Genomic DNA, 12,474 nt, shown 5'->3' with positions numbered 1-12,474 from the left:
TAGTTTGGTTTATTTTCACTATTTCTTTTAGTAGGTATTTATCATAAGTACATATGTACATAATAGTGGTAGTCACAGCGCGCGGCTTCGCTGGTGAAGACTATATTATAACATTATACTTCATGGATAAAAAAGACCTATATATAAGACCACATTTAATAACATCTTTGCAAATTTCGTCCCGGTACATGTACGAAGAACTAAAAAAAAACAAATAACTGAAAATTTTCTTTTCAAATAAAATATAGCCTACTTTGAATCTAAAATTGGTCCATGGTCCATGAATGACCATATAAAGTTATATCATAATCCGTCGAGTTCTTTTTTTCATTTCCTATTAACTACAAGTATCCCCATAATAAGCTAGTTTCTTTTCCTTCCATCCCCTTCCTCACACTTCCCAGTCCATTCCCTTAAGTCTCTCGTCAATCCTCTCTCAATCGCTCTCCAATGTCCACGGGCGGTGGTAGCGCTCACCACCAGGCGGCCCACCGGCTCCATCGGCGACGGTGACCTGGAAGCAGCCCACCTGCACGGGCGTGGCCAGCGCCATCATGATGAGGTTCTCCAGGCTGAGGCCGGGCAGCACGCAGCACATGTCGCGGTGCGCCTCGCCGTCGCCCATCACCGCCATGAAGTAGACCATCGCGGCCATGCACGGCGCGCCGAATATCAGCGAGACGAGGAACGCGTTACGCCACTTCCTTATCTCCTCCCTGGTGGGCGGTGGACGGGTGAATGGATGGATGGTTGGATGGATAATTGGGTGTTCCATCAACCACGCAAGACAAAACGTGAAAGACGTGGCTAACTTAGCTAATCTGACGGTGGGAAGAAAAGCCAGACAGACCGTAACGCGTTACGTAACGTTGCGGTTTAGCCTCCCACAAAACATTATAAATTGAAAATTTTATTTCAAGATAGGAAAAATACAATACACTAGGAAAAATAATAATCAAATCCTATATTGAAATGTTTAAAATGAGAAATTTTTCAATGCTATAAAACTAAAAAATTAAATGTTTAAAATGAATGAAAATTATTTTTTTGTACATTAATGAGATTATTGCAATGCACAGAGAGCTGTCTCTTATCGCTATGAGCGATTTCTCCCAGAAAACTTGACTATAGACCACACCGACATTAAGCAGACTGACAGTGGGATTTTGAGTCGGTAGGACAATAAAAATTAAACGTAAAATATACGTTATTTAATACTCCGTGGACAATTGTAACCAAAATAAGCAACGACTCAACTTAACCCTCATGCACGCGACACACAGACAAACAAACGGACAAACTCACTTGTGCTCGAAGTAATTGCTCGTGTTCCTCGTGTGCGTGTTGAGCGCCGTGGCTTCGAACCCGAGACCGCTGATCGCGTCGCAGATCTTGCGAGCGCCGATCACCTCCGGATCGTATGTCACTTTACCTCTATGATAAAAAAAAAATCATGATAGAATCAATAAAATTGTCTCACTTGCTCTTATACAGAGTATACGTAAGGAAATTATTGAATCCCGGCGATCCTAATCAGGATAATAAGATAAACTCATGAAACTATTGTATTGTCACCGATCCGCGATAAGTGTACAGAGTTTGAATTCAATCTGTCCGTTTGAAGTGGGTCAGAATCGAGTCTAAAGGAGTCGGTTACACAAACACAGAGGTGACGCTAATACAAACGTGATAAAATTAAACTTCAAATTATACTGAATATGTTTTTAAAATAACCAGTGAATAAGTTTATTAAACCTTACAGGTGATGATACATTTTATTAAAAACTCGGAAAATCTAATCCTAATAAATATAATTTTCAAATTTAACATAAAACTGTGCAGAACTCAAGTGCCACTCAAGTTATCATCACTAAGCATAGGAAGAAAATCATTCGCATTCCAAACTTTAGTTATAGGAAGAGGCCGGAGGTCTTTATCCTTTTCCTTACCCTTCACAGACCTTTTCTTTATTCTTCTCGTCAATCCTTTCTTAAACCCTTCCCAATTTAAAGTCGGTAATCCATTTGTAGAGGCGTGAGGTCTGCAAGCGACCTTACGCCTCTCCAAATGTTCACGGGCGGTGGTAGCGCTTACCATCAGGCGACCCACCAGCTCCATTGCAGACTGTGACATGAAAAATAACATACATCAAGTTACATCTAAGTTACTAGCTTGAAGTAACTCACTTGCAAGTGGTGAGCGCGACCACGCAGGACACAACGCCGTTCAATTTCAGCACGGTTTTTTCAATTTTGTTAACGCACGACGCGCACGTCATGCCTTTGATCTGAAAGGAATTATTATGTTTCGAGTGGACTTGGTACATCACGTAAGAGCGTGTTTTTTAAATGCCCAAAAGTATTCCATTCCATCCACTAGCTGAGCCTCGCAATTTAACTCCGTTGTACCTGATGTTATATAGCCTAAAGACTACCTCTCCTTTCTTCTCCTTTCTCAATAAATCGGCTATCTAGCACCGAAAGAAATTTTTAAATCGGACCAGTAACTACTGGTCCGATTTAAAAATTTCTGATTGATTCATGATTCCTGAGATTAGCCAAACAAACAAACTCTTCAGATTTATAATATTAGTACAGATTACATAAAAAAATAGAAAAATGGAAAAATGTGAAATTTAGTTCATATTCTGAAGTTATTCATGTGCTAATTTGATAGTGTGTTGAAAACATAACGCTACAAATGTAATTCAATAGAGAAAATTACAAACGATTATACGATCAATCATTCTTATATTTCGTATAAATATTTATCAAGCAACAAAGTAATTTAATAGCGATTCACATTTTCAATTAAAACAACAGATTTTTTAGTAAATCGCGTGTTCTTATTCCTGAGCGTAGTGCGAGTACGTACGCGTGTGTGCGTGCGTGTGTGCGTGCGTGCGGGTGCGTGTGTGCGTGTGTGCGTGCGTGCGTGCGTGCGTGCGTGTGCGTGTGTGCGTGTGCGTGTGCGTGCGTGCGTGTGCGTGTGCGTGCGTGCGTTCGGGTGTGCGTGCGCGCGTGCGGGTGTGCGTGTGTGCGTGTGTGCGTGCGTGTGCGTGTGTGTGCGTGTGCGTGTGTGCGTGCGCGTGTCACTCACCGCGAGGTGCAGGTCGCGCGGCGCGCCGCTCTCGCTGAGCACGTCGGCGGGGAAGCCGAGCTCGGTGAGCGAGTGCGCGAGCGCGGCGGCGGACACGCGGCGCGGCTCGTGCCGCACCTCCGCCTTGGCGGCCAGCAGCGCCACCGCCACCGAGTGCACGCCTGCCCGCCAACGGGTTACGGGTTTATTACTAGCGCGCCTGCGGCCGAACCCGCGGGCATGGGCATGTGCCTAACAGCCCTTGTGTTGTTATGATGCATGGGCTACATTACTGCCCAGTATCATCGAAAACCGTTCAGTGGTTTTCGTGTGAATGTGGTAGCGACCATCCATACATTATACTACTAGTGTACCCGTGGTGTTAGGGGTATGAAAAAATAGATGTTGCGCGACTCTCGGACCTACCCCATATGCACACAAAATTTTATGAGAATCGGTACAGCCGTTTCAGAGGAGTATGAGAACGAACATTGTGACAAGAGAATTGTATTTAAAGAGATATAATAGGATGTAAAATAAGGTGATATATACAATGCGTAAAAGGATAAAATAAGATTTTTGTTATATTTAAGACAATACTAGCTGGGCTCCGCGGTCTTTCCCACGTCGTACGTCATGTTATATATCCTTCCTCAACAAATGGGCCACCCAACATAGAAAGAACTTTTCAAATCGAACCAGCAGTTCATGATATTCAATTATAAGTATATTTTTAACCGTATTTATAAAAATTACGCATGTTTGACAAGCAAATTTCAACTTTACAACCATGTCATTATCGCATCATTCCCAATACAAATTTCAATATAGATAAAGTCGATATTCGTTTAACATTCCTACCATTATTCGTTTAACAAAACTCACAAACGAACGCCAAGCAAAATTCAACCTTACCACCAAGCTTCAAACCTATCACTTCCCACGCACATTTCAATATACATAAGGTTCATTTTCACCTAACAAATCCCCCACATTACAGCCAAGCGAAACACGACCCTATCCCCATACACTTACCGTTTATTTTCGAGAAGTGCTTCTCAATGGCGGCGACGCAAGATGCGCACGTCATGCCGCGCACTTCGAGCGTGCACGTCGATATCTCCTCTGGGAGGGGGGACACTGTACCCTGGAAGTGATTAATGAATTAATGAATAATCTATACTAATACTATAAAGCTGAAGAATTTGTTTGTTTCATTGTTTGTTTGTTTGTTTGTTTGTTTGTTTGTTTGTTTGTTTGTTTGAACGTTCTAATCTCAGGAACTACTGCTCCGATTTGAAAAATTCTTTCAGTGTTCGATAGCCCATTTATTGAGGAAGGCTATAGGCTATAGGCCATATAAAAACGAAACTTTTTTTTTGGGAAAAATTAAGTTGATGTGCATAGAATAAAATATGAAAATACCCACATTAGTTTGAGCTTTGGCTTTAGCCGGTGACATTTTGGCGCCATCGCCTGACGCTTGATCGTGCGGTGTATCTGAAATTGGCATAAAAAATGATATAATTTTTATTATAAGCAAAATTTTATATGTGACAGTCGAGCACGCTTCGGTACGAGTTGGACCAGCCCGCAACGGAGAAGTACAACACCCCCACAGGAGACCTGCGTGACATAGTAGCGTGGCTACTGTGTTTCATTCGGTGAGTGTGGGAGCCAGAGGCCAGTGTCTTTTTCTCCACCCTTGCCAGTCCATTTCTTCTTACCAGAGGTCAATCCTTTCCCCTTAAAAGCGGGTAAGCGCATTCGCAGGGTCGCTCCCTGCAAATATTCAGTAGCAGTAGCTGAGTTGCCCGCTTATGGTATAAAGGGAATGGAATATATTTCCATGTTAACTTTGAAACTAAACTCAATATTGAGTTTGAGTTCAAGCACCTGTTCCACCGATAATCTCCACATCGAAGCCGAGCGAGTAGACCGCGTCGGCCAATTGCCGCGGCGTCACCGCGCCGCGCGAGTGGGTGACGCTAGCCTTGTTCTCAGCCAGGCTGACGCTAGCTCGGATCACGCCTGGCATCTCCTTTAAGGTACCTGAAAATGTATGATTGAATCGTTTTTTAAGCAAAAATTTAACCGAACGGATATCAATTGTGTATCAATGTTCTATTGAATGAATAATTATTGTCGATTGAGATACAGATGTCGCTTTTTCATAACTTGTCAAAACTCGTTTAGTTATCGAATGCTATAAAATGTCGAGTCAGAGTCAGAGTCAGCAACGTGGTGCATGCGTACGTATTGTGACTTGGTGTTCGTACGTTGTTTTGTAGTGCAATATATATTGTTATGATGGTTTTTTTTAATAAATTATATATTTAATTGTTTCTCTAATCGTGACAATGTCTAAGGGCCACTGAAAACCAGCGCCGTGTGAGCATTACTGTAGCACGGATTGAGCTGAGTTGGCTTCCCTTTTTCAAGGACGCCCTACCAAACAAACCCCTTTTTTTTAATTTTATTTTTAATTTGTTTTGTCCTTGAAATAAGTGCATTTTCTTTCTTTCTTCTTTTCCTCTTTCATAGTTCATTCAACGTTCGACCCAACTACCCTCACTTTGCTTTTTAATTAAGCGGGCAGCTGACTTGGTGGTTCGGCTGATAGTAAGAGATCACCACCGCCATTGAACATTGGCTGTAGTAGAGCCTCTGCGAATGCCCTGCCCGCTTTTAAAGGAAAAGGGACCGACGACTGGAAAGAAGGAATGGACAGGGAAGGATGAGGAAGAGAAAACGGGCCACAAAAACTTGTTATCAGTCTTCGCTACAGCCACCTAGTTCTTATCAACTACGTCAATTACGCAGTTGTCTAGAATCGAAGTGCATTCTTATTACGATGAAAGTCCCCTCTGTATCCCCCAAGCTCCTCCACGTACCCTCGATGGTGTTGACGCACGACTGGCAGGTCATCCCCGTGACCGCCAGCTCGGTGTCCTGCTGCGGCGGCCCGGCGCCCGTCATGTCGATCAGTAGGTCTGTCGGTATCTCGCGGGGCAGTAGCTTTCTGTAGTGATATTTTATTAATTAACAAAAATAATAATAAACATACGCTATGTAAATCGCTCTTTAATGTGTTTGTGTGTTTATAGTGACATAATATGAAGGTATGGTTGTATGGTTGGTTACAAGAAAGTGCTGGAACAAACCTGGTCTCTTCCGAGCTATCCGTGGGCACCTCGAAGCCCATATCTTCTATGTGGGAGCGGATCGCGTCCGCGGAGCACGTGCGCGGGTCATACCTGAAGTAGCCGGCGTTTTCCGATAGCTCCACCTGCAAACATACTCGCGTTTATGATGTCATTGTATTACGAGAACTACGCAAGTTCGTCTGCTGTCTGAAAAAAAATATTTATCGACATTTTTTTGCATTATTTTAACACACTTCTATTAGATTCACCTGTATTTTTGCGTGTTTGTATGTAACTGACTCCTTTAGACTCGATTCTGACCCACTTCAAACGGACAGATTCAATTCAAACTCTGTACACTTCATCAAGCATCGGTGACAATACAATAATATTAGATTAGGATCACCAGAAGTATACTCTGTATAAGAGCAATTGAGACAACTCTGTTGATTTTAAAGTGTATATTTTCGATTTTATAAACTACATATTTATTTCATTGGTCGAAGCGTGATGTTATTTAACCATATGGTCTATTTATTACGAGACTGTATTTCCAGAAGATCGCACAAGTAGACCAGACTTTTGCAACCTAGAAAACAACTTCTGCGAACGTATTATATTTCCAGATGTTTTATATACGACAATAAACACAATATACCCCAGTAGACAAATGGTCTTTCGGTCTTTCGAGTAGGCCAAACTCGATAATATTTATTTTACACATCAGTTTTATACAATGAGCACTTTCCCGAGTGACATGTCCAGTAGACCGCCGGTCTATCGAATAGACCGCACTCAGCACGTCACATTGTGCTCAAACCAACCTATCCTTACAATTTTCCAAACATAAAAGTCGCAATAGACCGCCCGTCTATCCAGTAGACCGCACTCACCTTGACGTACTTCACTCCCTCCAGCTCCCCGACGGATCCCTCTATGCTTCTCACGCACGACTGGCATGTCATGCCATTTATAGGGACACGGACTGAGATCAGGTCCTGAGGCGGCTCCCTGGAAACAAAATAAATAACTTATTAGCTTTATTTTATTGAATGTTATATATTATTGAATGTTAAGAAATAGGCATTTCTGAGGGAGCTTCATGAGTTGAAAGTGTCAATAATGCCTTCCGTGTCCCTATGTCCGTATGTATAAAGATTTAACTATGGAAGGATGTATGTATGTTTGTTGCTCTTTCATGCAAAAACTACTGAACCGATTGTAATGAAATTTCGTACGTAGATCGCTAGACAACTGGAATAACACATAAGCAACTTTTTATCCCGATATTCCTACGGGGTACGGACTTACGCGACTGAAACCGCGGGGCACAGCTAATTATTCACATCGTGACATACGTAAATATACTAAGACACTACACAACAAGTCACGTACGTCGCTTAACAGTTTAAATAAAGCCGAGTGTTCGTTAGAAGATGAAAACTTTTCAATATTAAAATATCTAACATCCATTATTGAAAAAACAAATGAAAAAATTATTAAAATAAAAAAAAAGGAAATGCTGTGCAGGATACGGGAAGAAAAAAAAACAACGCTTTAATGATAGAATTAACTAAATTGTCTCACTTGCTCTTATATAGAGTACTAGCTGCGGCCCCGCGGTTTCACCCGCGTAAGTCCGTATACCGTAAGAACATCGGTATAAAAAGTTGCCTTTAAGATATTTTCAGTTGTTCATGTGTCTATGTACCAAATTTCATTACAATCGCTTGAGTAGTTTTTGTGTGAAAGAGCAACAAACACACACCCACATCCTTACAAACTTTCGCATTTATAATATTAGTAGGATACAAGTAGGAAGGATGATAATAACATATATTATTTATTTGATAATATAATAATTATATATTGTTTATTTGAAGAAATATATCTGTCCCCTCGTACAACAAGATAAGCGTACAAATAATACCTACTATCGTCGCAGTTCAAATAAAGACTCGCTCACATAAACCTATACATGGCTCGCGACATGTATATATCTTCACTATCCCTACTAATCTTAATATATAAAATTCTCGTGTCACAGTTTTCGTTGCCATACTCCTCCGAAACGGCTTGACCGATTTTGATGAAATTTTTTGTGCTTATCCGGTATCTATGAGAATCGGCCAACATCTATTTTTCATACCCCTAAATGATAAGAGTAAGGCAGAACAGGGTTTGCCGGCTCAGCTAGTGTATATTATAAATGTTAAAGTAACTCCACTCCCTCCCCCTCCTCCCCTCCCTCCCACTTTTATAAAAGAAGTAAGTGATGTACATATTGTCTACCCATGCTTATCCATTTCTGTAGCACAACGACGCATTAGTTGCATGGTTTAAGTGTAACAGATAAACATATCACAGTTCTGTCTCGTACTTATTAACTATTATAGACGCCAAGGTTTTATGTACAGAGTGTTCAAAACGAGAAAATCTAATTTAACTTGAAAACATATAAAAATGCATAGTATTTTCTTGTGTTTGATTTTACGCGAGTATTATACATTTAGAAATTAAAAACTTTTTAATGGATTTTAAACGCGATTTATTCATTATATTATTAACCCGACGTTTCGAACACTTTACAGCGAGCGTGGTCACGGGGAGACTCATGAAAATGCAGTCATAAATGGAGAACCTCTACCCTATTTGGGTGATTAGACGGAAGTGACAGATAAACAGAAATAGCATACAAATAAATAGTAACTTTTACGTGTGTGGCTGTGATGTATTTACTTCGATATAATAAATAAAAAAATTTTTTTAAAGAAATTAAAAATCAATATTATATTTATTTATATAGTAACCAATTAACTGTAGCAGACCACTATAAAATTTTTGTAATAAACCAATAAAATGATTAATTTATACAACATAAGGTACACACGGTACCAATTTTAAATATTTTATTACGTGCAAAAGAACACGCTGTATAATAGCCCAAAGTCTTTTTTGCTGATTCTACTTACTACTTAACAAATAAACATATGTATTTACAAAATAATAAAAATAAAATAAATAATAGTTTAAAAAAACTAAAAAACACGCTTTTTATAGAAAACCGAACTAAAAAATAGAAATTAAATCTAAATGAATTTAAATTAAGAAAATAGTGTTAAAAATTTCAATGAATATAAATTAATAATAGTGTGAGTAAAAATAAAATTATTTTATTTAAAAAAAAGCGTGGGGTTTCATTAAAATTTATTTTCTATTTTTTAGTTCGGTTTTCTATAAAAAGCGTGTTTTTTATTTTTTTTAAACTATTATTTACTTTCTACTTTTTAGTTTGGATTATTTATAATAGCTTGTTTTTTTAATTTTAAACTATTGCACGACTCGAACGACGAAAATTTTAATTAATTTTCTTACATTATCGACTATAGATGAAAATTATATAAATTAAAAAAAATCATATTTTGCAAATTGAAAAATGGTATAATTTTATCAAATTAGTGTATTGTCATCGGTCCTCAATAAATCTACAAAGTTTGAACGAAATCTGGCCGTTTAAAGTGGGTCAAAATCGCGCCCAAAGAAATCGGTAACAAACAAACAAACAAACAAACATACAAACATACAGGTGAAGCTAATAAAAAGCGTGTAAAAAAAAGCAACATCCTGTATAGACAAAGGTACCAAGGCGATACGCAAGGTGATTGGAATGTCCTACATAGGTCAATGGTTGCGCAATACCCATTGTCCATTATTCGATTCCCGTTTGCACGCGACGGCTCTAGTACATAAAACAAGCTAATCTTAACCCATTACTATATTATTTTTCATGTTTGTAACACTCTCACCCGAAAACAGCTGATCGGATTGGTATGAAATTCGGTACAGTGATAAATTATAGTCCAATCATGCGCTACAAAACAGGCAGAGCCTAGTATTAAGTATTATCTCATATCTAACCTACATACCTACATAAAGTGGTTGCCTGGTAGATATAACCGCTGTGTTAATGCCGCTCATTGTGCTATATCATTATTGTCTTCCATTGTTTACTTTCTATGAATTATGTTTCATACAAATTAAATAAATAAATACCTTGACCTCTGTCAAACACGTGATGCGATACAAACGGGAGCTCTCAATACACCGGTCTATCGGCTATTCGACTAACGTGTGACGTCACAATTCGAATTCGATCGTTCTATTCCTTCTAGAAGCATTCATTTCCCGTTCTCACGCAACAAACAAAACGAATCGTTCATTTAAACACGAAACGTATGCGAAAGTTATTAAATTAAAAATTAAATGTAACACTTTATTAAAATTCAGTTCTTTATGGTTTAACATAAAACAAATAAGCACGGTCGCACGGTAATAATAATTGGCCAACTAAATCGGCCATTTACAATCTGTGGTCGTCGCTTTTCCCGCGCTCCGAGTGCAAAAGTTAGGCGCGTTCAGCGCTGCGGCGCTTTTAAACCATTACGATAGTTATTATAAAAATAAAGGCAATTTTTAACCGACTTCAAATGAAGGTATACACTTTAAAGGTATCTCATTAGGCCCGTATGTATGTACATATTGATATTATAAATGTATTGGATTCTAGTTTCAATTAAAGCGCTCGAAGTGCTACATTATAAAGGCGCTTCACACGGCACCTGCGAGATGTAGTCACACAAACCTACTTGTCAATAATTACTTTGTTTTCCTCGATTATGATGCGTTACGGTTTTATTTGATTCAAACACAAACTCATAAGATTCATTTATTCAACTAGACTTCGTCTGGAAGAACTTTTGAATCGTCATAACACAGTTATAACATTTACCACCGGTTCGGAAGGCAGCTTCTACAGAGAAGCCTTTCGAATTTTTGAATTTCAAATCATGTGAATTTTACATTTAATTTCTACACCAGCGGTCCGCTCCCGGAATCGGTACATATAGGTGATACGGTATACGGTATACGTACGGATATAAAGCTGTAGAGTATGTTTGTTTGAACGCACTAATCTCAAGAACCACTGGTCAGATTTGAACAATTCTTTCAGTGTTAGATAGCCCTTTTGTTGAGAAAGGCTATAAGTATAGGCTATATACGTAACACGGGCGATGTCGAAGCGGATGGCTAGAGCGGTGAAGAAAATTTAAGTTTTGCGGGTAGATAGAAAAATGGAAATGCTCCATCGAAAAAGGGAGGATCCTAGAATAGTATACACGACTAGTCTACACGGCCGGTAAGGCCAATTTTGGAAACTTGTATATATCACTCTGTAGCGTAAACATTTCGTTAGCGCGATTCAGAAATATGTCGCTACACTGAAGATTAACTCACCGCCTGAGCCGAGCACACAGCGTCGACTCGAACCACCGACTGACCCAACGCAAACAACATGGCCGCCCATTATACAACGCTTAGAATAAAGCATTGTTTTAACACCTTACTTAGAACGCGCGATGTTTAATATATATAATTATTGTTTCATGTTATGTTTTGGAAGCGATTGTACTGTATGAAAAACTGTGCGAACAACGTTTCGACCCGACTTTACACGTGTCAAAGGTGACATGTCAACTTCACTGCATAGTATGAAGCTAAGTCGCTTCCCTGTCGTCTGTCTCTATGTATGTATAATTAGATTTTTAAAACTGCACAACGGATTTTAATTGGGTTTCGTTCAATGTATAGAGTGATTGAAGTGGAAGGTTTATATGTTTGACAGCATCTATTAATCTACTACGAATTTAACGCGTGCGAAGCCGCGGGCAAAAGTTAGTATTGTATCAATTAATAAGTTTGGAAAACACTGAAAAAAATTGACTCTTGAGTCACGTAAGCTATTGTCTGCTGCTTCTGCTGTCAACAAAAAGCAGATATTTAAAAAAGGAAGATACAGCACAGAAAGTCGGCCTTATCACTTATAAGTGATATCTACCAGGCAACCAACTGAAAGAGTGATAGCAATATAAGTTATTCAGTTATTTCGAGTGTTTTATTATATTTAAACCTGATTGTGTGGCGGAATATTTACGTAGACTATTTAGTACTTTGCTTTTAGTCTGTCTGTTTGTCTGTCTGGCACCAGGCTGTAATCTCTTGGCCCCTGATAGTAAAACAGTTAAAAAGTGATGTATTTGTATGGCCGCTATGACAACAGATAATAAATAATAAAATATAGTTTAAAAAAACTAAAAAACACGCTTTTCAAGCTCATCAAACTAAAAACTATAAAATAATTTTTAATATAAGCTGAAAACAATAATGAACGAAAAATACTAATATTGTTGTG

At 38.9% G+C, this 12,474-nt stretch overlaps 1 protein-coding gene across 1 annotated transcript in view; it reads right to left on the bottom strand.

Moving 5' to 3' along the window:
• The window catches only part of LOC119838058 (copper-transporting ATPase 2-like), a 55,414-nt gene that overhangs the window by 20,175 nt on the left and 22,765 nt on the right, over window positions 1-12,474 (bottom strand). Inside the window, exons 4-13 of the mRNA XM_038363865.1 lie at window positions 7,118-7,235; window positions 6,243-6,367; window positions 5,973-6,100; window positions 4,975-5,130; window positions 4,508-4,578; window positions 4,114-4,225; window positions 3,100-3,260; window positions 2,187-2,287; window positions 1,306-1,434; window positions 459-716 (exon numbers count right to left, since the gene is read on the bottom strand). Of these exons, the coding sequence (XP_038219793.1) occupies window positions 459-716; window positions 1,306-1,434; window positions 2,187-2,287; window positions 3,100-3,260; window positions 4,114-4,225; window positions 4,508-4,578; window positions 4,975-5,130; window positions 5,973-6,100; window positions 6,243-6,367; window positions 7,118-7,235 (1,359 nt within the window). The remainder of the gene's footprint in view (window positions 1-458; window positions 717-1,305; window positions 1,435-2,186; window positions 2,288-3,099; window positions 3,261-4,113; window positions 4,226-4,507; window positions 4,579-4,974; window positions 5,131-5,972; window positions 6,101-6,242; window positions 6,368-7,117; window positions 7,236-12,474) is intronic.

Source organism: Zerene cesonia, unplaced genomic scaffold (assembly GCF_012273895.1).
Source record: "Zerene cesonia ecotype Mississippi unplaced genomic scaffold, Zerene_cesonia_1.1 Zces_u001, whole genome shotgun sequence".
NCBI classification, from domain to species: Eukaryota; Metazoa; Arthropoda; class Insecta; order Lepidoptera; family Pieridae; genus Zerene; species Zerene cesonia.
This window is presented reverse-complemented; position numbering and strand designations above follow the sequence as displayed.